The sequence below is a fragment of the Callospermophilus lateralis genome, chromosome 1 (genome assembly GCF_048772815.1).
Source record: "Callospermophilus lateralis isolate mCalLat2 chromosome 1, mCalLat2.hap1, whole genome shotgun sequence".
Lineage (NCBI taxonomy): Eukaryota > Metazoa > Chordata > Mammalia > Rodentia > Sciuridae > Callospermophilus > Callospermophilus lateralis.
Genome location: NC_135305.1, coordinates 116,465,505 through 116,492,822, shown reverse-complemented (window position 1 = coordinate 116,492,822; position 27,318 = coordinate 116,465,505). Strand labels below are relative to the sequence as shown.

Sequence of the window (27,318 nt, the reverse complement as noted above, 5' to 3'; positions counted from 1 at the left end):
TGTGACAGGCATGGAATGCTTTGTTCTTGGCTGAAAAATGGAGGCTGTGCAGATTGAGTGGCAAGAGCAACTTAGCGAGACCCTGACTCAAAATAAAAAAATGAAACCGACTGGGGTGGTAGCTCTGTGGTAGAGTGCTCTTGGGTTCAATGCCCAGTGCTACAAAAAATAAAATAAAATAAAATAAACAGCAATCCTGATTTTATAACCCTGGGAGAGATGAATGTCCTAGGGTTCTTCAGGGAATATTTGCTGTTACCAAATAGGAGATTGTTATCTGACTGGATCTGGTTGACACAGTGAATAATGGTCATAATAGTACAGTATAGTAGCTGGTATTTATTAAGCCCTTACCTGCAAGCTAAGTTAGCACTTTCTGTGGACTGACTCATTGGTCCTTCATAATAATCTTACAGATTACTTACATGTCACAAGTGGGTTTCTATTTTTAGACCCACTTTAAAGAAAAGGAAACTGAATCAGAGACTTTGAATAACATTGCTGAGCCCTGTGCCAGGTGCCTTACCTATGTCAATCATTTCTTATTTTATACCAACCCCATCACAGCAGGTGGTGTTACTCCCACTTTTTAAGCTTAGAGAGATTAAATAGCCCAAAGTCCCACAGCTAGGAAGTAGTGGAGTTGGGGTTTAGACCCGAGTTCACTTGATTGTAAGTTCTGGTTTGCTCTTCCTCATCCCCTCCGAATCACGCAGGGTACGTGATAAACGTGCAGGCTCCTGGGCCCACCTTGGTAGTGAATCAGATCTTAAAGTTCCCCAAGTATTACCAATTCCCACTGCACGTTTCTTCTCTCATATTCCTTATTTCTGGTGGGAACATCAGATTGTAGATGAACCTTACTTATTAGCTCATTAGCTCTAATAATGTGAGTCAAAGGTGAATAAAAATGGCAACTCTGCTAGTCTGAATGAGTTTGCTCTGTCTTTTATACCATGCAAGTGAGTTTCCTCTAGGAATGAACACCTTCCTTTGTCTGTGTTTTAGGATGGAAGGAGGAGAGCTCTTTGACAGGGTGGTGGGGAATAAACGGCTGAAAGAAGCTACCTGCAAACTCTATTTTTACCAGATGCTCTTGGCTGTACAGGTGAGAAAAGTCCTCAGTTACTGTGACAACCTACTTTCTGTGCGGTGCAATTACTACCTGGGTTAAGGAGAAACTGAGGGACTGAGAATTAAAACTCTGAAGCGATCCTGTGTTTGTTCTGTTGGAAAAAATATTCTACCCCTTTGACTCAGGTGACAAAGCTCTTGCTGTGAAGTTAAGAGACAGTAAGGAAGGGAACTAGAAAACCAACACCCCCCAAGTCTCCTCTCTTTAACCTGGAGGTCTTCCTGGAGGGAAATTGATTTCTACCTGTTTTAGTCAGCTTTTTTACCACTGTGACTAAAAGACCTGACAAGAACAAGTTTAGAGGATGAAAAGTTGATTTGGAACTCACAGTTTCGGAGGTCGAAGTTCATAGAACACAGGCTCAATTACTCTGGGCCCAAAGTGAGGCAAAACATCATGGTGAGGGCTGGGTTTGTGGCTCACTTGCCTAGCATGTGTGAGGCACTGGGTTCGATTCTCAGCACCACATGTAAATAAATAAAGATCCATCAACAACTAAAAAATATAAATTAAAAAAAAAAAAAAAACACAAGCCATCATGGTGAAAAGGTGTAAAGGAGGCAAACAGCTCAAGACGTGGAAGCAGAGAGAGCTGTGCTCACCAGGGACAAAACGCATAACCCAGGGCATGCCTGCAGCGACTTACTGCTCTAGCCACACCCTGCCTGCCTCCTGGTACTGCCCGGTTAACCCCTACCAGTGGATTAATGGTTGATTATTAGGTTAAGGGTCTCATAACCCAATCTTCTCACCTTTGAACTTTTTTCCTGTTGTCTCACACATAACACTTCATATCTAAACCATAGAACTACGGCTACCTTATCTTTGTAGAAAACCTCCTGTAAACTGGGACTGGGCAGAGTTGAGGGGACAGTGGGCAAGCTGGGGTGAGGGGGACGTGCGTGCTCTTCTTGGCTCATTTATTCAGTTCCCTCCAGATGCAGCATCTTGGTCATGGGAGTGGACGGGGGGGTGAGGCGTGTGCCTGGCCTTCTCTGTTCAGTGAAAGTGTTGATAGAGAAGCTGTTGGTGGCACTTTGCCTTGAGGAATACCACCATTTTCCAAGCAGAATTGGTTATGGTGATTCCCCACCAAGATTTCTTTTCTTGAAAACTTGTTCCATGCAGTAAATGCAGTGGAGGGAGCAGATTTCTTTTGGGGGAGGGGGACTGGAAATTTAACTCAGGGGCACTTAACCACTGAGCCACATCCCAACCCTTTTTTTCAGTTGGACACACACCTTTATTTAATTTATTTATTTTTATGTGGTGCTGAGGATCGAACCCAAGGCCTCACATGTGCTATGTGGGTGCTCTGCTGCTGAGCCACACAACCCCAGCCCCCCAAGCCCTTTTTATGTCTTATTTAGAGACACGGTCTCTGAGTTGCTTAGGGCCTCAGCCTCCTGAGTCCCTGGGATTATAGGTGTGTGCCACTGTGTCTGGCTGGGAGCTGTTCTTGTATTGGGTGAGGATTGAGGGAGATTTTTCTGGGGTAGGTCCACCTGGGTTTGGCCCTTAAAGGTTTCATCAGGTTAATTTCCCACTGAAAGTGCCCAGAGGGACATCAGAGCAGGCTGAAGTTCATGATCATAAGCCCCCCACCCCTCTGCCCAACCCCCCCTTTTTTTGTTTTGTTTTGTTTTTCTGTTCTGGGAACAAGTGCTCTACCCCTGAATTACACACCAGTCCTCAAAGTCTTTTTAATGGTGGCTGTCACCTACCTAGTGCTTATCTCGCTTATTGGTTTTTCCCCTTATATTTACTGATCAAGAATATTACAGTGAGGGGCTGTGGCTGTGGCTCAGTAGCAGAGCTGTTGCATGGCATGTGATCCTCAGCACTGCATACAAAAAAAAAAAAAATAAGCAAATAAAATAAAGGCATGCTGTCCATCTACAACTATCAAAAAACTTTTTTAAAAAAGAATATTACAGTGGATTGACTATATGGAGCAATTGCTATGAGACATTTTTAGTATATATGTAAATATATCATCTTGATGGAATTTTTATGTTTATTTTGGTATGTTCTCAAAATATTTTATATCACTCATTTAAGTTTTATTGAATTAAATACCTTATATGTTTCTGCCAATGTGAAAGGATATGTGTTTTCTTGAATTGTGAAATGCAAGCTTCATTGTCTCAATTGCTGTTTTTGTTTTTTTAGAGAATTTTGAAAGTTTACTGAATGCTGTAATTAACTTCCTAATATTCTCCCTCCACCATAAAAAAGAGCAGTGTAGTTTTTGCAGTTGACCTCAAGTTAAAGACAGAGTCTGATTTCCTGAGGGAAGTATCATTCCTTTTTTCAGTAATTCTTCTAGGATGGGCTTGGTCCCATTTCAGAGGAGAGAATAATTAGAGTTTTCTGGAATAATTCTGTATTGTCCCTTAAAGAGAGATGGGATACCATTCTTTCTCTTCCTAAATGAGATAGAAAGTGTTCTTTTCTGGTAGTCATCTTTCATAGGTAAGAACATTCTTAAGACAAATCTACACACACACACACACACACACACACACACACACACACACACAGGATAATGTAGCAGAAAAGAGAGAAAAGGAACCAGGTCCTTGACTAAATTGTGACTAGTGCTGACCCCACTTTACTTTTGAAATTCCATTTATAAGTCACTGAAGTCTATCTTCTTTTTAAGTTAATGTGGGCAGGTTTTTAAATGACCAATAAAATTGATTTCACATTAAAAAAAAAAAAGGACTTCCTAGAAAATATAAATCTAAGGGCTGTGCCTTCCTTTCTGTGTAGTACCTTCACGAAAATGGCATTATACATCGGGATTTAAAGCCAGAGAATGTTCTACTGTCATCTCAAGAAGAGGACTGTCTTATAAAGGTAAAAGTTATGTTCTGTATGTGAGCATTCTGGTAGAAACTGTCTTTTAATTCCTCGTGTGAAAAATGGGAGCAAAAAAAAGACAAAAAAAAAAAAAAAGACTGAGAATCTGATTTTTGCACTCAGCATTTGTTGTAGAGATCAGGTGATAGTCCTGTCTCTCTGGAGTCTTATGAGCATTTATCAGCTCCATTGTATACAATCCACCTTTGTGCAGAGGGGTCTAAATTGATGAATGAATTATATATCCTGCCTGGACCTCTTTTTCAAGCTTCCTTTTAGAATCTACTGTTAGAATTAAAAAATAAATAAGACAGTAAACTATATCTATATCTATATCTCAAAAGACCCAGGCTGCATCTCTGAATCTGAGGGTGGCACCCAGGTGCAAGAATTTTTTCTCAACCTCCCCAGATATTCCACAGTTAATCAAATTTGAGAGTCTAGGGTCTAAGAAGAATCGTGTAACTAACTAGAATCCTAGGGTGTTTGTCATAGGGATTACAAACTTTCTATAAGGTTACAAAGAACTGGAAAACCTGATTCTTAAAGTTCTTAAGTTAGGGATTTTAAGCAAAATTTAGTACTGGAACTTGCAAGCTAATGAGTTTGCAGACTTCAGATGAACTGCAGGTATGAAGCACACAATGAAAGCTGATGTAGCTGATGTAGCTGATGTGGGACCAGCAGACTATGATACTCTTTTTATTTTTAGGACATTGTTAAAAATTATTCCTTTTGTCCTTAATTTTAGATTACTGATTTTGGGCAGTCCAAGATTTTGGGGGAGACCTCTCTCATGAGAACTTTATGTGGTACCCCCACTTACTTGGCTCCCGAGGTTCTTCTTTCCATTGGAACTGCCGGGTATAACCGTGCTGTGGACTGCTGGAGTTTAGGAGTTATTCTTTTTATCTGGTAAGAAAAGTTTTCATTGCTACACAATCTGGTTGGAGGTAATTAGATGAAAGCATAACCATATTCAGGTAGCAAGGTCATGTTTCATTTAGGTCACTTTTCGACCACTGATTTTAAAGAAAAACCTGCTTTTTCGTGATGCTGAAACCAAGAAATCTGTATATCTGAATGCCTCTGAGAATGCCATTTGATTTCTTTCCCTTTTTCTCTCTACCAATATAAAGCCTTAGTGGGTATCCACCTTTCTCTGAGCATAAGACTCAAGTGTCACTGAAGGATCAGATCACCAGTGGAAAATACAACTTCATTCCCGAAGTCTGGGCAGATGTTTCAGAGAAGGGTATGGATACAAAAAGGTTAAGAATATGTGGTTTACTACAATGTGGGTATGCTCTTGGTGGGAGTGTCTTTTCAAACTCTGTGGTGTTTTCTCCTGTCAGTCTGTTCTAGTTTTGATTAGTTTTTACAGAATTTGAAAATTAGAACAAATGATCAAATTGTTCATTCAGCACATTGAGCTCAAGTTCCTAATCTACTGTTTCCTAGCTGTGTGACCTTCAGCAAGTTATTGAACTTCTCTGAGTTTCTATTTTCTTTATTTGTAAAGATCCTCCTCTGATAGTCCTCACCTTAAATTAAATGGTTTTTCTGAGTGCTAAGTGTAATGTACACAAGTGACTGGTACCTATTTTAGTGTGCAAAAGAATAAGTAACTTTTTAGTTACAAACTTTTCTTTGAGTTAGCCCCATATAAAAAGCTCAATGTCAGTTACTTTTTTTTTTTTAATTTTTTAGTTATTGATGGACCTTTATTTTATCCATTTATTTATATGTGGTGCTGAGAATCGAACCCAGTGCCTCACACATGCTAGGCAAGTGCTCTACCCCTGAGCCACCACCCCAGCCCCTTACTTTTTTTGTATTTTATAATTTTAAAATGTAACCTTATAATTTCCAGAAGAAAAAGTGGAAACTTAAAACTAAATATCCAGTAGTGTAACATAGGTGATTGTGCTAAACGTGGGTGCTCTTTAAGGAATAATATTATTGCAGTATACAAGTCAGCCTTCATTGTTTGCTGGAGTAGTTAGGCTTTATTTCTGACAAACCAGATTTTCACGGAGCCCCTCTTTGGTTGAGGGACTCTCATTACCAGTCCTGGGGTGTCAGGGAGAGTTGGCTGTAGCATTTTAAATATCTCAGAACTGGGTAGAAGGTCAGTTTTAATTAGTTTGAGTCCAGCAACAAGAGAGGGAGCAGGGAGCTAAGAAGCTGTGGTGTCCCATCATTCCTGGTGTTTAGAGTCCTCTGCACACAGGGAGGAGGGCCTGGGGTCCTGCCCACTGTCTGCTGACTCCATAATGATCTCTTTCTGGATGGTGGCCTGTCATTCTGCTTACCTTAATATTGCTGATTGAATGTGTTTATCCTTTTCACTATAGTTTGCCAATTCTCTTGTTACCTTAGCTCTGGATCTCGTCAAGAAGTTGTTGGTTGTGGATCCAAAGGCACGATTTACGACAGAAGAAGCCTTAAGTCACCCGTGGCTTCAGGTGGGTGTGGGGCAGTACCCACTTGCATGAAATGCACAGGGAGCCCTGAGCTAGGTGAGGAAGAGGATGGAAACATAACCTTTGCAATGTTGGGTCTGTTTTAAGTTGAACTGTAGGTTCACCCAACAGGTGAGCTAGGCTGGGCTTCATTCCAGCCATTTTTCCACCGTAAATAAGGGAACTTGGAGAGCTGGAGGACGGCAGCCTCCCTGGGAAGAATCCAGCCATTTCTCAGTTCCATGTGATTGGGTGTGAAGGGTCTCACTTCTTATTCCTGGTGAATAGGCGTGCTGTAGTGCAGGCTAACACCTGCGTCTTTCAAGTCTGCATTACTTCTCTGTTCTTGCTGGGAATTGTGGCTGCCATTAGCTCATGCATGGACCTCATTCAGAGTTGCCAGAGTTGGAAGTCTTTAGTGGATTTGTCAGATTCATGTTTGGCATTAGAATTAGCTACAGCAGCGGGGAGGTTTTTTTTTTTTCCTTTTTGTACCAGGGATTGAACTCAGGTGCACTCAACCACTGAGCCACTCACCAGCCCTGTTTTGTATTTTATTTACAGACAGGGTCTCACCGAGTTGTTTAGCACCTTGCTTTTTGCTGAGTTTGGCTTTGAACTTGTGATCCTCCTGCCTCAGCCTCCCTAGCTGCCGGGATGACAGGTTTGCACCACTGTGCCCAGCCAGGCAGGTTTTTTTTTTTTTTTTTTTTTTTTTAAAGAGAGAGAGAGAGAGAGAGAGAGAGAGAATTTTTTAATATTTATTTTTTAGTTATCGGCGGACACAACATCTTTGTTTGTACGTGGTGCTGAGAATCGAACCCGGGCCGCACGCATGCCAGGCGAGCGCTCTACCACTTGAGCCACATCCCCAGCCCCCCAGGCAGGTTTTTGATGGACGTCTGATTCTGATCTTCCATTTCCTGTGTCGTCATTCAGCACAGCCATGCCTCTTTCTATTAATTTTCTTTTGATCTGTTTTCTGTGGGGATTAGGCACTTAACTAATCAGGTACTTTGAGCAAGAGACTGATACTCTTGGGGATTACTGGTCCACAAATTCCTTGGGCAGTCTGGCCTCAGCTCTATATTTCTGGGACTTGGGGAGGGCTGTTCCCTATTCTGTTTTCCAACCCTCTATACCTAACAGTTTTGCTCAGGCCAGCTCAGGTTGAGAACAACAAATCCTTAATGGAGGAAAAAAAAAAAGCCCAGATATATGTGTTTGGGATGTTGCCATGGAAACAGCAATCTCCCCAGAAGAAATCTGTCAGATGATTTAGCATTTAATAGACCACACAGATTTGAGACAGCAAGACCTTGGAGAAAAGGAGTTTGGAAACAAAGGGTGCCTTTGGATGTAGGGATTTAATTTTGATGAAAAAGAGAAACACGCCTCTTGGCTCTTTTCATGTATCCTAGTAAGGAAACTCTTGGGGTTCCCACGTGGAGAGGTTGGAGGAGCTGTGTTGGGCTTGGAAAAAAAAATAGAGCTGGCCAGCAAGTCCTAGGGACAGGATTTGCATCTCCCTGAAATTTATGAGGCAGCACAGCCTATTTTTCTTATACTTTTTGTCTCAAAAGAAAACTTACAACTAAGAAGGTGAAGTTCAACTCTGCCACAGGGGTCTCCTATGAATACTTTTTTATCCACATTTTGTTTTTGCAGCCAAAGGTGGAGAGGACAAGGCTGCAGATGGGTTATCTAAAACATCAGTTAGTGATGGTTAGGTTTTTATTTTGGGAAAGTTCAGTGTTTTTCAGAAGCCAAATGGTTTTATGGGTTTGGCACTGGGCTGAACACTGGGAATGTGAATCGTGGTCTCTGTGTTGTCATTAGCAGTGTCTGGTTTTGGGAGCATCTCTCATCTCTCCTTCTTCTTTAATACATTTTTAGTTGTAGAGGGATACAATATCTTTGTTTATTAATTTATTTTTTTATGTGGTACTGAGGATCAAACCAGTGCCTCACACATGCTGGGCAAGCGCTCTGCCACTGAGCCCCAGCCCCAGCCCCAGCCCCCCTCACGTCCTCTTCCTGCCTCATGTTGAGTGCCTGAGAGGATTCCTTCCTGCTTGACTTCAAGGGATAATTTAATAGTTTTGAATAGGTTGTGGACATCTCAAAGGAAGGACATTTACAGATAAACTCTGCCACCAGGGGGCTGAGGATGTAGAGCCCTTGCTTAGCATAAGTGAAGCATTAGTTTCAATCCCCAGCATTGCAAAATACAAAACTAAACAAAATAAAATAATAATAAAAAACTTTACAAGTTTGCGTCAACAATGAGGTTCTTTTTTATGTAATTGCTAATTGATGACTTGTAAATATACTTAATAGACTTGGGTCACTGAAGGTCTAAAGGAGAAGGGCATTTGTGTTAGCAGCCTCTTACTATGACATACCTGAGATAAATTGACTTAAAAAGAAGAAAAGTCCATTTTGGCTCACAGTTTTGGTGATTTTAGTCCATGACCAAAGGGGCCCCATTGCTTTGAGCATGTGGTGAGGCAGCATATCATAGCAGGAGTGTGTGGTGGTGACCTGTTTGTCTCATGGCTGGTGTGAAAAATATGAGAGAGGAAGAGGAAGAAACTGGATTTCCACAGTCTTCTTTGGGGAATGCCCCCAATGACCTAACCTCCTCCCACTAGGCACCACCTCTCTGAGGCTCCGCCCTCTCACAGTAGTGCTGAGACACACAATCCTACCATTATTCCATTGTAATTTCATTGGTTCATGCATTTATTCCTTCAGAATAGTCAATGAGCTCTTGTGTCAAATACTCTTAGGCTAGCATGGATATAAAGAGGAATAAGATAAGTCCTTGCCTAGGGAGCTGACGTCTGCATCACAGTTGCTGACTGCAGTCGTACAGTGTGGTGTGATGTATCTGTTGTGGGGGCGGGTAGGTGCAGAGTACAGTGCTAACCAGGAGGAGGCAGGGCCACTGCCCACAGGGCTCTGGTGTGAACAGGTCTGAAACCTGCATGATCTGGCAACAATGTCGGGGGTGAGTGTCAGCATTTTCAAATGTTTACTGGGTCCCTCTGCCAGGAAGGCCCCTGTGCCCGTGAGAGTGACTGGTATCTAGGGGATGCTCAGGAAGAATTTGTTCACTGAGTGGAACAAGGAAGGTGGGCTGTGTGGGTTGCAAGGAGGTAAGGAGGGCATTCCTGGGGGAGCTGTGGTATGAACAAGTATGGGGGGAAAGAATGGATGGACTTTGGCAAGTGACAGTACATGAGAAGTGACATCCTCCAGCCATGGGAGAGTCTAGAGGGGAATCCAGGTGAGCATGACCCTAACAAGATAGGCTGAGGGACTAGGCAGAGTGATGGAAGCAGGTGGTGGTTCCAGCTGTTTAGATAGAGAAGAGATGAAGCAGTTGGTAGCCCTCTAGCATCATGCAGCTGCTGAGCGGTGGAGACCCCGTCGTCCTCTCCCTCTGGTGGCTTAAGGGGAAGAGTAGGGAGAAGGTGGGTTGCTTGGTGAAGTATGTGGGGCTTTGGAATCGAACTGCTTAGCCCACATTCTTAGACATATTTTGCATTTTCGAAGATGGGGAGAACCGGACCAGGCCACCCATCAAGACTCTTGAATGCAAATCCTTGAACCCTATAGAACCTAGCATCTCGAGAGGTAGAGCTACCCTCACACCTCACACATCTGGGCAGTTTTTCTCTTTGCCCACTCCCCCCCGCCCCACCTTTTCCTCCTGCAGCATGAAGCACCTGCTTCATGTCGTGTTCATTGTTGTCCTTTCTCATTAGAGCTGAGCTTGGGATACTGTGGGCTTCAAGACCATGTGGCACTTTGTACAGCACCTGCAGGGTAATTTTCTTAGGGGGCTGAGTCCGTCATCCTGTTGGTATTTGGGTAAATGGCCTTGCTGATGGCAGGGCAAGGGGGTGATGTGGAAGGATTCAGGGAGCTGCATGGAGTCAGCCCCAGCCTTTGGCTCTCAGGATCTGCTGGTTATCTGGAGTCTGTGGTTCTCTTACCCACTGAGCTCTTAGGACCATGGGTTTGATTCAGTCAGTGTTGACTGAGCTGTGACTGCTCATGAGACTACTCAGAAGGCAGAGGTGAGCACCCATGGGCCCTTCACTTCGGGAACTTGAGCAAGGGGGTGATCCTTAGCAGACACTTGCCATCTTTGCAGGGGTGCCTTGCCCTGTCCTTCTAAAGGAGCTTTCTTTTCCCCAGACACAGCCTACTTATGTTTTTCATTTCTTCACAGGATGAGGACATGAAGAGAAAGTTTCAGGAGCTACTGGCCGAGGAAAATAAATCAATTGCTCTATCCCAAATCCCAACCCAGGTATCCCTACTAATGATTAATAAATGTAGACTAGGTTTAAAGAGCTGATGAGTGAGCCTAATGAGTCTAAAGATTATCTTTTATTTATTTTTAAAATATTTTCTTTTTAGTTGTAGATGGACACAGTATCTTTATTTATTTTTATGTGGTGCTGAGATTCACACCCAGTGCCTCATGCATGCCAGGCAAATGATCTACCACTGCACTACAACCCCAGTCCCAGATCTGAAGAGTCTTGAGGGTGACAGTTGCTTCACGTTCTTAAAGATCTATGTAGTAGGTGTTACGTTTCAACTTGATCTGCTCTAGCGTCCTTATAAGATTGCTTAATATGTTAGTGAAGCACAGGTAGGGCCTGTCACTTGAAAGTTCTCCTTCAGGGCAAGACTAAACAATCTGTTAGAAGCTCAATTTTAAATTCGTTGGAAAACTTAAAATTTGGACAAATGATGATTTCTTGGTTATAATTTTAGTCTTCTAAAATTCTTTGTAAGCATAAATAAATATCACTTCATTCCTGTCCAGCTTTTCTTTTTTTTTTTTTTAAGGTACTGGGAGTTGAACTCAGGGGCACTTGTCCACTGAGCCACATCCCTAGCCCTATTTTGTATTTTATTTAGAGACAGGGTCTCACTGAGTTGCTTAGCACCTTAATTCTTTTTTTTTTTTTTTTTTTTTGGCTGAGGCTGGCTTTAAATTTGTGATCCTCCTGCCTCAGCCTCTGAGCCACTGGGATTATAGATGTGCACCACTGGTTGCACTATTGCAAGCACTGCAATAGTTCTGCTTTTTTCCCACTCTCCCTCCCAGTTTTATAAATGGGGAAGTAAGCAAGGCAGAAAAGATCGTCTTTTCCATAAAAGAGTAAAAGTTGGGGCTCTAAGTGAGAGGTTTTTGTGATATCGACTTTCTCACTTTTTGTGATATCGACCATTGAACCCAGGGCCCCACACATGCTAAGCAAGTACTCTACCACTGAGCTACACCCACTAGCCCTTTTTATTTTATTTTGAGACAGAGTTATACTAAGTTGTCCTGAAGGCCTCAAGCTGTCTGTCTTTCCTACTTTAGCCTCCCAAGAAGCTCTCTGTTTTGGTGCTAGGGAGTAAATGCAGGGCCTTAGTGTAGGCTAAACACATATTTTACCACTAAGCTATAAGCCCAGCTCCTACATTCTAATGGTGGGATTACACCCTAGTGACCCTATCTTAAGTTGAAAACATTTTAAACCAAAATGCAATTATTACTCCAAATCTACTGAGCTTGGCAACAGTTGCACACTAGTGTACAGGATTCCGCTTGTGATCTTGCTGACCAGGAGCTACAGTTGCCTCACATCAGGAGAGAATATTGCTAGCCTACAAAAAGATGTTAAGAGTCTGCACCTGGGGTTGTGGTAGCCCTGTGGCAGAGTGCTTGCCTGGCATGTATGAGGCACTGAATTCAAACCTCAGTGCCACATAAAAATAAATAAAATAAAGGTATTGTATCCACCTACAACTAAAAAAAAAAAGATGTCTAGATTTAGATTCAAAGTTTACTTTCTATTGTTTGCATTTGCTTATGCACCATTGTAAAATATAAAAATTGTAGTTGAAAAAAAAGTTGTAATTGAGCTGAGTATGGTGGTGCATATCTGTAAATCCCAGTGGTTCGGGAGTCTGAGGCAGGAGGATTGAAGTTCAAAGCCAGCCTCAGCAACTTAGTGAGGCTCTGTCTCTAAATAAAACACAAAAAGTGTTCGGTGGTTAAGTGTCTCTGGGTTCCATCCCCAGTCTCAACAAAAAGGGTGGTGGGTGTTCCTGGGGTTGTGGCTCAGTGGTAGAACACTTTCCTAGCATTTCCTAGGCACTGGGTTCGATCAGCAGACCACATAAAAATAAATAAATAAACATCTTAAAAAATACAATACCCTTAAAAATTTCTTTCTTTCTTTCTTTTTTTTTTTTTTTTTTTTTGTAATGGGAATTGAACCCAGGGGCGCTCAACCACTGAACCACATCGCCTTTTTTTAAAAATATATTTTATTTAGAGACAGAGTCTCTCTGAGTTGCCGAGGCAACTGATCCTCCTTCCTCAGCCTCCTGAGCTTCTGGGATTACAGGTGCGCTCCACCACGCCTGGCAAGATTTCTTATAAAAACAAAATTGCAGTTGAACTGTCCTTACATCATTAAGTGGTTGGAAGCCGCAAGAAGAGAAATGTTAGATAAGTGTATTGGAGTCCAGTGGGGATTCAGTGACCACCAGTTATTCTTGGTACCATGCTTCAGATGAAGTGACCCTGGTTGACTGATAGCTAATTGGGGAACTTTAATAGAAGCTGGTGATTTTCTTCTAAACATTCTCCCTTTTCCTTTATTTGCAGCCTTCCACTAGTCAAAAGCGGCCCCTGGAAGGGGAAGCTGAAGACACAGAGTCCTCGAAGCGCCGGGCTGTGTGTACAGCTGTGCTGTGAACAGTGGACTGAATCTGAAGAAATGTACTTCTTTCACTCTGCTGTCATCTTCCTTTTCTTTAAATCTTTTTTAAAAATCATTTGTATTTTAATTATGGGAATAATTGCTTTTCCACAATCACTGTTAATTCAATTAAAAACCTGATGGAATGTGGGCTTTGTGCTTATGCTTCAACCAACTTTTTGGTTGAATGCCTTTTATTTAAGAAAAAAAAAATTTTTTTCTTAAAAAAAAATAAAAAGTTAGGGGGCGGGCTGGGGTTGGGGCTCAGTGGTAGGGTGCCTGCCGTGCACGTGTGAGGCCCTGGGTTCGATCCTCAGCACCACATAAAAATAAATAAAGATATTGTGTCCATCTACAACTAAAAACATGTTAAAAGAAAAAAAATGTTAGGGGTGGGATATGGTTCAGTGACTGGATTCTTACATTGCAAATGTAAGGCCCTGCGTTTGATTCCCAACACCAAAATAAAAAAAGAAATAAAAGTGAAAAATATAAAAAGTTATTGTGTGCTTTTTCATCTAGAGCCCTACTTGGGTTGTTACCAGGCGGTTTCTCTGGATGTCACCTGGTTTCAGCCAGGGACAGCTAAATACAAATTCTAAAGGCCCCTTAGAAAGTTACAGGGAAAGGGGCATAGGGAGGTTGGGGGTGGCATTTGTAGTGACTCACACTCAGAGATTTCAAGAGATGGTAGGTACATTGACGTATGTATCATGTGCCAGTTTCAAATTCTCCTCCTTTGTGTTAAAGATACATGTCTTCACAGTCTGAAACCTTGGGACTAGATAAGTTGTGAAATTCAAATTTTTCCGAGGTTTGGAAGCTGACTCACTTCTATTGTATATATTATGTGTAATACCCCAGGGGGGGTCCCATAACAATACTCATTGATATTTCTGCAGCAAATATTCACAGCAAAAGGAGAAGAGAAAGAGGAAGGTTGTCCCATGTTAATGCATGTCAAACTTTTCTCCCAAATGAATTAAGGATGACTTATTTTGGAAGTGGAGTTTAGGCATGTGGGCATGTTACATTGAACCAGTAATGATTAGGAAGGCCCTGTGCAAAAAGCCCTATTCTTGGCTGATCTTGTCCTCACAGTGATCCTATAAGCTAAGTCATCCAGCCACCCTCATGTAACAGGTGAGGAATTCAGGCTTAGAGAAGTAAGGTAACTTTTCCAAAATCACACAGCTGATAAGCGGCAGAGCTGGGACCCAACCTAGGTTTTTCTGAATCCAGAACTAATGTCTGTCTTCCTAGTTTCATGTTCAGACTCATGGATGGTGATTGCTGACAAAATGCACAAGCAACTGATGTCTAAACTCAAATGTCAGCATGTTCAGTGAACTGCCCCAAAGAGCGTATATCCTTGTTTACCATCAAGTGCGATCAGTCCCTCCGGGCTGGCTTCAGGGACAGCCCTATGATCTGTAGAAGTTGGAACATCTTTGGCAGAAAATAGACCACTCACATCATTTCATGGAGGGGATGTGTACCGAGGTCACAGATGCCTGGATCTGGAGCCATCAGGAATGCAGGCATTTCTAATGCCTGCTTCCTCTCTGATTCTGCTTTTTCTTTTCTTTCTTTTTTCTTTTTTTTTAGAGAAAGAGGAGAGAATTTTTTAATATTTATTTTTCAGTTTTCGGTGGATACAACATCATTATCATTTTTTTATGTGGTGCTGAGGATCGAACCCAGCAGCCCGTGCATGCCAGGCAAGCATGTTGAGCCACTTGAGCCACATCCCCAGCCCTGCTTTTTATTTTTATTTTGTAAATATTTATTTAGTTGTGGACGAACACACAGTATCTTTATTTATTTTTATATGGTGCTAAGGATCGAATCCAGTGCTTCACCCATGTGAGGCAAGCGCTTGACCACTGAGCCCCAGCCCTAGCTCCTCTGCTGCTTTTTCAATTTTGCCTGGTTGACACTAGATCATATTGTAATTCACTGGCCATACCATGGTTCGAATGCTACTTACCAGCTAGGACAGTGGCAAGGGCACACAGCTGTTGCCCCTGGCCCTAGGGATGGGAGTGGGGTTAGCAATTTCTATTAGAAAGGTATGCAAATATTCTGAGGTTTGGCTAGCCTGGTACAGGGGTCTGATGGGATTTAGGTGGTTTGAATATTGAAAGGAATGAGGTTGAGATTGCCAAGTTAGATGGGTTTTAGCTCATTTGAATAATGTGGAGGCTGAGGTTTCTTAGGGCATTTTTCTTCTTGGGCACAGTTAGCCAGCCCTTCCCTGTTTCCAGGGCACACTGTGGCTTGCTCTGATGATACCTGCCATGATAGGCTAAATAATGACCCTCAACAGGTGTCCTCATTCTAATCCCCAGAATCTGTGAATGTTACTTTACATCGCAAAAAGGACTTCATGGACATGATTAAGGATCTTGAGGTGGGGAGATTATCCTCTCTTATCCTGTGGGCCCAATGTCATCACAAGGATCCTTTTAGGGACCCAAGAGAAGCCAGAATCAGATGAGATGATGTGATAACTGAGCGTAGATTGGATTGATGTGCTTTGAAAATGGAAGGAGGGGTCCAAAGACTATAAACAACCATGGAAACTGAAAAAGGAAGCCAATGGATTCTCCCTTCAATGCTCTTTTAAGGAACTGGTCCTTTACGACTTGACTTGAACCAACTGAAACTGATTTCAGGCTTCTGACCTATAGAACTATAAGTAATTTTGTCTTTTTTTTTTTTTTTTTAAAGATAGAGAGGGGAGAGAGAGAGAGAGAGAGAGAGAGAGAGAGAGAGAGAGAGAGAGAGAGAGAATTTTAATATTTTATTTTTTAGTTATCGGCGGACACAACATCTTTGTTTGTATGTGGTGCTGAGGATCGAACCTGGGCCGCAGGCATGCCAGGCGAGCACGCTACCACTTGAGCCACATCCCCAGCCCCAATTTTGTCTTGTTTTGAGCTGTGCAGTTTGTGATAACTTGTTACAGCAGCCATAGGAGACTAATACATTTACTAGGGGAGACACTGACTGCTGATGAGGGCCACTTGACACTGATTTTCTCTTCCTAGCCTCACTGTAATTTCCTTTTAGGAGAATTCTTTCTTCTATTACATGAAATCATGGCATGGGACTTCAAGGTGAGGTGGGGAGACAGAAAATGAGTGTTTGCTTCCCAACTGTGGAAGCTGAAGAAGTCCTAGAAGTTCCTTCTGCTATGGAACTGATAGCTGGCCATCTAGCTGGAGGTGGGTATAGGACTTTGAAATATGAGCAAAAGGAGCTGGGATGACAACATTCATGATGGGCAGAATATTGTGCTTACCCAACACTGGCTTTGGGTAAGTTACTTGCTGGAATTTTGGTTAAGTTTCTTGATAAGCTTTGGCTTCCTATCTACAAAATGGGTTCAGTGAGAATAACCATCTCTGATGCTGTTTGTGAGAATTCAGTGGAATAAGGTCCATAAAGTGCCTGGTATGTGGTAAGGGTCGTCTTCCATCATGAGGTAGGATACCCATGTAAGTAGTCAGTTCTTGAAAGCATCATCTTTCAGTTCTTGCTTGGGCATTTGTGGGGTCATTGGGATGCCTTTGACTAAGCAGACTTGGCAAATGCTGGGCCTGGGTTTGACGGTTGGAGGAGAGGTGGAGAGTCATTTCTCATTGGCGGAAGGAAGTAACTGCCACTGCCTTTTGTAGAACAGGCAGTTGGCTCTATGGTGGACCTACTACTGCATGCCTATTTGATGGTGTCCTGCATATCTCTTGTTTGTGCTGGCCCTGTGCCCAATGCCTCTTCTGGTAGTTGCATTCCAATTTTTCAGGTGGAAGCATCCTTTTTTCCCAATTACCTTTCCTGTTTATATCCTTCTGGAGGGTCTGACTTCAACCCCTTTCCATATATCCAGCTCTAGCCAATATGGATTGGCTCAGGCAGGGGCATGTAGCCCAAATGGGTCCAATGATGAGTCAAACTTGGGACTCTGGCTGGATGCTTAAATTCAGGTTTAAGCATCCCTAGTCTGAAAATTCAAAATGCTCCAAAATCCAAAACTTTTTGAGCAGTGATATGATGGATTATAAAAAATTCCATACATGAAACTTGGTTTCATGCACAATATTACTAAAAATATTGTATAATGTCAACTTCAGGCTCTATGTTTAACGTATGTATGAAGCATAAGCAAATTTCATATTTAGGTTTGGGTCCTATCCCCAATATATCTCATTATGTACACAAATATTCCAAAATCCAAGATCTGAGACACCTCTGAGAATTTAGAATTACGGACACTTGACCTGTACTGGGAAACAGCCTCTGCTTTCTTGGTAGATGAAGCTACTTAAGTGGAAGAAACTGTATGGAAATGAAGTTATTAGAGAGCAAACGAAACCTGAAATAGGTCAGAGAGGCTGAGTTTGGTTTGAGGTACTGGATTCCACTATGCCAGAAGTGAGGCTCCAGCCAGAATTTTGCAATTTTGGGAGCAGGTAAATTTCTCTCTTTTTTCCCCACTCCAGGTTGTTTGTGTCACTTGTGTCTGAAAAATGCCAAGAGAAATAAGCACAACCATTTACAAATTCCAGGAGACTCTTGAAAACTTCTTTTTCTACTAGGGAAAATGTTCTCTGCTATTGTTTTGGTGCCAGCTTTAGGGTTTTGAGGCACAGTATGGAAAGTGAAGACGTGGGAAGTAAGAGTCTCTTGCAGCCCTAAGGTTGGGTGAACTCCCAGCTAATTATACCGCAGAGTTTGGGACAGAACCCCTTTCATTAAACTTTTAGGAGTCTTGGACGGATAGGGCAGGAGCTACAATACCGAGCCTTGGAAGGCTGCTTGTGTGCCAGGCAGGGTGCTGAGGGGTGTGGATGCCTCCCGAAAGCCCTTGTCAACCTGGGAAATCCGCTGCACACGTAGAAATCGAGGTTCTCTGGGTCGGTCAAATGACATGCCCAGTCTCCCAGTTTGGGAGATGGAGGTGGCACTTGAACCCTTTAAGGACAGCCCACCTCTTAAGCACTTGGGGCGGTGCTGGATTTTGACCCTGATGTCCGAGGTCAGTGAAGAGGCGGGACTTGAACTCAGGTTTCCAGAGTCTGGCTCCCCAGGATACTGGAGTTCACTGTGCCACCTCCATTCGCGCACGTGCCTGCACACCTCCAGGAGTGGGATCTCAGCAACCGAAGGGCGTCCTTCGTCTGGCACTTCTTGGGCGCACACTTGCCCCAGGCCCCGCGATGCGGGTGACACTCTGGAGGCAGTGGAGAAATGGGCTTGGCCGGGGTGGTCCGCAGTGCGGCAGGCGGCGGCGCAGAGCCGGGAACGGCGCGCTCTCCCTCCCGGGCCGGACAGGCACGGCGGGGGTTAACGCGACGCCGGGAACAGCGACCGGCTTCTCCAGGCTCCAGGCGGGGCGCGCGGGAAGGGGCGCTGCGAGCGCGCGCGTGCGCGGTGTGTGCGAGGAAGCCTCGGGGGCGCGCGTGCGCGGTCCGGGGGGGCGTTGTGGGTTGCCTCGGCGGCGCGCGGCACGGCGGGAACATGGCGCGCGGGAGCGGTGCGCGCGCCTAGCTGGCGGGACCGTTAGCTCGAGGCGGACGCGGCCCGGGTCCCGTGGGGATGGAGCAGCCGCTGCCGCCAGCGTCCGAACCCACCCCAGCGTCGACCCCGGCCCGGAGCCGCAGGCGGCGGGAGCCCGAGTCTCCGCCAGCGCCAGCGCCGGTGAGTGCGTGAGGGGCGCGGGCCGGGAGACTTTCTTTGTGAAACTCCGTCGGTGCAAGCCGGGCCGGGCCTCCGCGGCTGACGAGTGCCCGCGAGGCGGAAGCCACCTCGTCGTCGGGGTTCCAGCCCCTTCGCGAGCCGCTGTGCAGCGGGACCCGGTTCGCCGCCTGCCTGCCTCAGTTTCCGCGGGAGTGTGTGAGTGTGTGCGGGAGCGGGGCCGGCGGTATGCAGTCGGCGCTTAACTCCCGCGCGCCGCCTCCTTGACCCCTCCCCGGGGGGCGGAACCTTGGGACCACGGTCCACCTAAGTGGCAGACTGCATCCTCCTGGAGTCAGGTGTCTGCCGCTGGGGAGGCTCAGGTGCTGCCAGCCTCAGGTGAGGTTGGGAGGGAGTGAGCTCTCCGACCTGGGAGGGCAACAAGCTGCTGGTGGCTCACCAGAGTGACACCAGAAAGCCTTCCGCCCACCTTGGTCTCGGGGTGTGTTTGGGGTGCCTGTCAAGGTGAAGGCTGCTGAGCGGACTTTGAATGTGGGGCTCCTGCAGGATGGGTGGGATGGTCCAGTGGAGGAATAATTGGGAGCACTTTGTAAAAATACAGCTTGCATGCTGCACCGCAGGCCCACGAGCCCTGGCTCTTCAATGTAGGGGACAAGACTGAATTTTTAGCAGGCTCTTGAAGTTGAAATCAGAAGGTTTGTCAGGCTGTAGAGAACAAGCTTCCTGCAACCAGGACCTGCTCTGTTTATACCTCACTGTGGCATCCTGGTACCTTGCACCGTGCCTGGCAAATGGTATATGTTCGGTAAATAGTTATAGGAAGACTAAATGACTAAGGAGTTTGCAACATTGGAACTCTTGAGCTTCTTGAGAGTAGTTATTTTTATTGTGTATTGTGATTTTTCTCAGCTCCCAACTTTTGTCTGGTTATAATGCTGTGTTTTCAGTATGTTCCACTCAAGAGCAGGGTATTTGTTGGTTAGTATAAAGGATCAACTCTGTATACCCTAGCTAGATTAAAATTGATTCTAAAACAAAATTCTGAATTAAAAAATACACATTTCTTTCACTTGGGAACACTAGGCTTACAAGATTTTGTTCCTTTGAGGCAGGTAAACATTTATATTTGCATCAAAGCAAATCTGAATTACTGTTTATCTTTTCTGGAAAGTTGGCAATTTGCTTAAACTCTGAGTATGTCTAGTTTTTATGTGATGCATCAAAATTCAGATTTATGTTTAGTTCAGACTCGATGCTAAAATAAAGGTGTTGTATATTTCAGAGGCATTTTTTTTTTCATCAAGTTGAATTTCAGATAGTTGGTTTCACTTAGGTAGGGTTTTTGTTGTTGTTCACTGAACAAAGTATGAAAATGTAGGAAGACTTGACTTTCAGATTTGAGAATTCATCTGAAGAAGAAAATTGAAAAATTTGGTGCTGTAGTCTCCCAGTGTATTGTTTTTGTAGCTTATTTGGATGTCTTTTTAAAGTGTCTTTAAAAAAGCTTTTATTGAGATATAATTTACCTCCCATAAAATTAACCCTGGTAGTGTGTAATTTTGTGGTTCTAATATTTTCATAGTTGTGTAACCATCACCATTATCTACTTTTAAAACATTTTGTCACCCTACAAAAAATTCTTTACCCATTAGCAGTCCTTTCTTTATTTCCCATTCCACCAGACTGTGCCATTTACTAATGTTTCTGTCTCTGAAATTAGCGATTCGGGAAATTTTATGTAATGGGCTATTGTAGTCTTCTGAGATTGACTCTTTTTTCATGGCACAGAGTGTTTGAGGTTCAACCATGATGGATGTATAGAAATTTATTCCTTTTTATTACTGAATAATATTCTTTAGAATGGATATACCAGATATCGTTTGTACATTTGTCTGTGGATATATATTTTCCCCCCTATTTTGGGCTCTTTAAATAATGCAGCAATAAACGTGTACAAGTTTTAGTGTGGACATATTTTGTAATTTCTCTTGGTGTATCTCTAGGAGTAGAATTGCTAGGTCACATAACTCTGTTAAGCATTTTGAGCAATTGTCAAACTGTTTTCTGAGGCTCTACTGCATATTACATCCCATCGCTAGTAATGCACCAGGGTTGCTGTTTCTCTACCGCTGACCAATACCTGTTACTGACTGTATTTTTAACTTTAGCCACTCTTATAGGTATGAAATGGTATTTTATTGTGGTATTAATTGTTTTTTTATACTGTGGATTGAACCTAAGGGTGCTTTACCACTGAGCCACATCTCCAGACCTTTTTAATTCTTTATTTTGAGACAGGGTCTCAATTAGTTGCTGAGGCTGGCTTTGAACTTGCCTCAGCCTCCTTCCTCAGCCTCCTCAGTCAGTGGAATTACAGGTGTGCATCACCACACATGACTCAATTTTTTTAAATATTTATTTTTTAGTTTTATGTGAACACAATATCTTCATTTTATTTTTATGTGGTGCCAAGGATTGAACCCAGTACCTCACACATGCTAGGCTAGTGCTCCACCACTGAGCCATAGCCCTGGCCCCGACTCAATTTTTTAAATAATGTTCTTTGATGTAAAAATGTATTTAATTTCAACCAAGTCTAGTTTTTTCTTTTCTTGCTCATGCTTTTGCTGTCATATCTGAATCCATTGTCAAATACAAGGTCATGAAATATATATTCCTATGTTTTCTTCTAAGAGTTTATGCCTTTAACTAATATTTAGGTTGTTGATCCATTTTGAGTTAATTTTTGTATATGGTATGAGTTAGTGGTCAAAATTCATTTTTTTCACCTATGGATATTCAGTTTTCCCAGCACCATATATTGAAAAGACTGTTCTCTTCCTCATTTAATGGTTTTTATACCCCTTATTGAAAATCAGTTGACCATATGTGAAGTTTTTTTTCCTGAATTCTGAATTCTGTTCTGTTGATCTATATATCTGTCCTTATGCCAGCACCTCACGATTTCATTACTGTAGCTTTGTGATGGATTTTGAAATTAATTGTAACTCCTCCAACATTGTTGTTTTTTTTTTCCAAGACTGTTAAGCCATTTTATGTCCTTTATATTTTTATATGAGTTTCAGATTCATTTTATCAATTTTTGCAAAAAAGACAGCTTGGATTTTTTATAGTGATGTGTTATTTCAGTGTGCGAGTATTGCACTTAACAATATTTTCAAGAATATTTTGTTCTGTTTGATATGGATTGTACATGAACTTTTTTGGGGAGTAGAGAGGTGCTGGGAGTGGAATCCAGGACCTTATAAATACTAGGCAAGCACTCTACAACCAAATTAAATCTGCAACCCGCCATGAAACTTTTTTAAAATTTTATATTGCACATTGCTAAAAATACAGATGACTTTGGATTCACTGTTTTTTTTTTTTTAAGTTGTAGATGGACACAACATCTCTTTTATTTATTCATTTTTGTGTGGTGCTGAGGATCGAACCCAGTGCCTCACACATGTTAGGCAAGTGCTCTACCACTGAGTCCCAGCCCCAGCCCTGGATATACCTTTTAACTTCATCATTTAGTTGTTGTTTATTCCAGTTTTCTTTTTAAAATCTTCCCCCTAAAATTAACAAGGAAGAATGGTCTGAATACAGATCTAGATTCTTATGTCTTTGTTTGGCTGTGTTCCTAACTAGTTGAATGAGTGTTCACAAGGCTAAACTGTTGTGCATTTCAGTGTTCTCATACATACAATGAGACAGTGATATCCATCCCAAAGACTTGTTAAATAAAAGAATGTAGGTAGTTGTTTAGAACCATGCCTCGAGTGTGGCAGGGATCTGATGTTTGTTGTTTCTCTTCTGGTAATTAACTCCAGTTAAGGATACCCCCCCCACACACACACACACAAAAAAAGGTAAAAACAAAGCTGAAAATAACCCAAGCAAACAAACAAACACAAAACTCAGAAAACCTCCCAAACCACAGGCCCCCTTCCTCCACACAAAACCCAGAAAGAAATAAAACCACAAACAAAACCCACAAACCTCTTCCTGTCCCCATCACTTTCCTGTGACCCAAGAAATCCTGGTGAGTGCTTGAGGAATGGAGATAGATAGAAGACAAAGTCTCACACACACCACATAGTTGTGTTATAAAAGCATGATAAATTCAGGCTGCTGTATAGGATATTTGATGTTGTATTTCCAAATATTATTAACAATAATAAAAGTGTGATTCAAAGCTATTCATTTTTACTCCACAGTTCTTATTTAGTGTACTTTTTTCCATCACTTTTCTGAAGTAGCATTTTTAAAATTAGATTTGATGGTTACAATTCTTGTTTCATTTGACTTTTTGCTAAATTTTATTTTATTTATTTAATTTTAAAATGAAGTCTGGCTATGTTAACAGCTCAGGCTGATCTTGAACTCATGGACTCAAGTGATTCTCTTCCCTCAGCCTCTGGAGTAGCCGAGATGACAGGCTTGTGCCACCATACTTATTGCTAATGCTTAAAAATGCTGATGTTTGGCCTGGGCTGTAGCTCAGTGGTAGAACACTTGCCTAGCACAAGTGAGACCCTGGGTTCAATTCTCAGCACCACATAAAAACAAATAAATAGAATAAAGGTATTGTGAAAAAAATTCTTAAAAAAATGCTGATGTTTGAAGTTAAATTTAGAAGTAATTTTATTTTGGGTTGGGTGTAGTGGTTCAAACCTGTAATTTCAGCTACTGGGGAGGCTGAGGCAGGAGGATCACAAGTTCAGGCCAGCTTGGTCAACTTAAGGAGATTCAGACTCAAAATAAAAATGGCTGGGGGTGTAAATCATTGGTAGAGCATGGGGAGAGGGAGCAAGTATTTTTAATTGGTATCTGTGTAGTAGCTGAGGTGGAATGTTAATTTTTAAGGGAAAACCCTGAGACATAATATGATTTAAATATGATGCTTGGAATAAATTGTGTTCATTGAATGTGTATTCACTGTGATCAAAGAGAATAATATTTACTCTGTAAATATGGTGATTTTGGAGGTAAATTTTTATTGCTAAAATAATATTTACTTTTGCTAAAACATATATTTTGTAAATATTATTTTAGCAATAAAAATTTACCTCTAAAATTATCATTGTAAGTATATTGATAACCTACAAATCCACAAATTGATAGCCCATGGATGTTAATATAAGAAAACTTTCTAAGTTTAAAAATCAAAGCTGATAGTTATTTTTTTAAAAAGTCTCTTACTATTATAAAAACTACATTGTATAAGACTATAAAGCGGAAGAAGCAAACTGCTCCCATTAGACCTCATAACTTGCCAATACTCAGTGAGTACTGCCATCAGTACCTTAATACATACCCCGCTGGAACTCTCTCGTGTGCATCTTTCTTTTCTTTTTTCTTTTTTTAAAAAGTATTTATTTAGTTGTGGATGAACACACAGTATCTTTATTTATTTTCATGTGCTGAGGATTGAACCCAGTGCCTCACACATGCGAGGCAAGCGCTCTACCACTGAGCTATAGCCTCAGCCCCTCTCTGTGCATCTTTCTATCAAGATTTTTTAACTTTATCTTATTTGTATATTTATTTTTATGTAGTGCTGAGGATTGAACCCAGGGCCTTGTACATGCGAGGCGAGCACTCTACTGCTGAGCCATAACCCCAATATTTTTATACATATGAGAGTACATACAATTTTAACCATCAAATCTGGCATTTTAGGGGCTGGGGATATAGCTCAGTTGGTAGAGGGCTTGCCTCATATGCATAAGGCCCTGGGTTCAGTCCCCAGCAACACACACACAGAAGAGTACATTGGCATTTTAAATAAAATAAGAAAACTACAAAGTATGTTCAATTTTATTATATTTTAGAATCAGCTGTATTTAGGTAGAGTTTATGTGCCACAGAGGTTACCAGTTTAAAATTTGTGGTTCTACAAATTCAGACATATATACAGTTGTATAGTTACTACCATAGTCAATAGAAATGATAAATCATTCCATTTCATTACTCAGTATTACTCTATTATATGTGTATACTACAGTTCATGAGCCATCTATCCATGAATTGATGGACATTTGGGTTGTTTTCCATTTTTTGGAGCTGTGACTAGAGGTGCTATGAACATTTACTTACCAGTCTTTGTTTTGTGTTTCTTTTTTGGGGGAGGGGGTGAATACTTAAAAGTGGCATTGCTGGTTTGCATCACATATGGATACTCTTTTGAAACTGAACTTTTAAATTTTTATTTAAAAAATGTTTATTTTAATTTTTAAAATTGTTTTTAGATATACATGACAGTAGGGTGTATTTTGACATACATACATGGGGTGTAACCCATTATAATTTTGATCCCATTCTCGTGGTTTAATGTGATGTGGAGTTACACTGGTCCTGTATTCATACATGAGCATAGGAAAGTTATGTCCAGTTCATTCTACTGTTTCCTGTTCCCATCCCCTTTGTTCCCTTCATTCCCCTTTGCCTAATCTTATGAATAGGTAACAACTAATCCCAACGTTATATATAATTATAATATACCAATGCAAATGTAGAAAGAAACTTGAGTCTTTTTTTTTTTTTTTCAGTCAGTGATTTGTCCTACTTCCCTTTTATTAAATGTGCAGACAATATTCAGAATTTCTGGTCAACCCCAAAATGTTCTTTAAAGCTGTTGGGTCTGTCTAAATCATAGACCATGCTTTAATCTCTTAATCTGGCATGGTCCCCCTTTTCACAACACATTCATGAGACTCAGTGGAAAGACCAAAACAGTTGTCCTGAAAAGAGTATCTTTCCTCCTGGGCTTCTCTAGTAACTGCCCTGTGGTGTCATTTATCATGTTCTTCTGTTGCCTATGAACTGAAAGCTGTATAAAGGGTTGATGGGGCCTGTGGTGGTGATGCCTATAAACCCAGCTACTTGGAGACTGAGGCAGAAGGATCACAAATTTGAGGTCATCCTGGGCACTTAGTCAGACCCTGTCTCAAAGTAAAAATAAAAAAGGGTTGGGGTTGTAGGTTGGTAGTAGATCACTCCAGGCTTTAAACCCCAGTATGAAAAAAGGAAAAAAGACTTGATGAATTAAAGATAAATATTCTTTGGTTAGATTCCAGTATTGGTGATGTCTACTAAATGGTTCAATATAAGGCTTTATTACTTTATTACTTAAAGCCTTATCAATACAAAATAAAGTTTTTTTATCACAAAAATAAAAATAGAAATAAGGCCTTTATCACTAAGAATGTTTTAATCATTGAAAATCATTAGCAGTTTCTTTTTTTTTGAGAAAGTATTCTTTTATTCTTTGACTACTGACCAAAGACAAGTCCCTTTTACTAGAGCAAAAGTAGTAATGGGAGGATTGAATAGGTAGTAATAGTATCTAGAGGGTAGGACACAGGAAATAGGGGAGTAGTTGTCATAGAATGGTTTCACTGTGACCTCTACTAAAACCCCCTTTTTTGTCTCATAGTTACACTGATTCTAGGAGCAAGCATCTTGGTCTGAAAAAACATGCCTTATGGTATTTTAAATGATTAATAGTATGAAGTTAATGTATTATAATCTACATTGTGACTTTTTGAGATTCCATTTGACAAATAGTTGATAATTTATTATTAGATATGATTTATTTTGTGGGTAAATATTTAGGATTACTTAGAAATTACAGTTGAAAACTGGTCTAAATAATACAACAAACTTGACCTTAACTTCTTAGGAGTAAAAAGAAGAATAAAAGTGAGCTCTGAATGTTACTAAGAGAAGGCACCATTATGTACACATTGTGTACTTGTAATTTCCATTACTATTGTCAGCTAAGTTTGACCGAGGGGTAGTTAAAAAATTGCTGTGGTATTATTTCAGCTAACTATGGACATAGTTCAGAAATTTGTTGGTCGCTTGTATGTCTTCTTTGATAAATTATTCAAATTCATGTCCATTTTAACTGAGTTGTTCACCTTTTCACCATTGAGTTGTAAGAGTTTTTTAATATATTCTTGCAAATATTTTCTTCCATTCAATATCAATATTCTTCCAAATTTGGTACCAATAGTTTTTGCAATTACAGAATAGCATGAATAATATTACTTTAATAAAGACGAAATTACTGGGGCTAGGGTTGTGGCTCAGTGGTAGAGTACTTGCCTGGCATGTGCGAGACCCTGAGTTCAATCCTCAACACCACATTAAAAACAAATAAATAAAATAAAGATATTAAAAAAGATGAAATTACTAAGATTAATGTTGTCAATCAACATAAAAGGAAAATAGAATTAGTACTACTTATATTTTGCCAAATCGTACATGTGGAAAACAGATTAGTTCTTATTTTTAGAAGATTATAGACTAGAAGAAAATAGTTTTATAGATGAGAAGGGGAAAAAATGATATAGAA

The 27,318-nt window shown here is 41.4% G+C and overlaps 2 protein-coding genes across 3 annotated transcripts in view; both read left to right on the top strand.

Moving 5' to 3' along the window:
* Chek2 (checkpoint kinase 2) overlaps nucleotides 1-13,715 on the top strand; it is a 42,870-nt gene extending 29,155 nt beyond the window's left edge. Inside the window, exons 9-15 of the mRNA XM_076865057.2 lie at nucleotides 1,009-1,108; nucleotides 3,911-3,997; nucleotides 4,752-4,915; nucleotides 5,140-5,255; nucleotides 6,383-6,468; nucleotides 10,709-10,789; nucleotides 13,157-13,715. Of these exons, the coding sequence (XP_076721172.1) occupies nucleotides 1,009-1,108; nucleotides 3,911-3,997; nucleotides 4,752-4,915; nucleotides 5,140-5,255; nucleotides 6,383-6,468; nucleotides 10,709-10,789; nucleotides 13,157-13,246 (724 nt within the window). The 3' untranslated portion in view covers nucleotides 13,247-13,715. The remainder of the gene's footprint in view (nucleotides 1-1,008; nucleotides 1,109-3,910; nucleotides 3,998-4,751; nucleotides 4,916-5,139; nucleotides 5,256-6,382; nucleotides 6,469-10,708; nucleotides 10,790-13,156) is intronic.
* Nucleotides 13,716-18,761: 5,046 nt separating this feature from the next.
* Nucleotides 18,762-27,318, top strand: part of Ttc28 (tetratricopeptide repeat domain 28) — a 583,480-nt gene continuing 574,923 nt past the window's right edge. For both annotated transcript variants that reach the window (XM_076837226.2, XM_076837217.2), the window contains exon 1: nucleotides 18,762-18,953. In XM_076837226.2, the coding sequence (XP_076693341.2) occupies nucleotides 18,852-18,953 (102 nt within the window). In that variant the 5' untranslated portion in view covers nucleotides 18,762-18,851. The remainder of the gene's footprint in view (nucleotides 18,954-27,318) is intronic.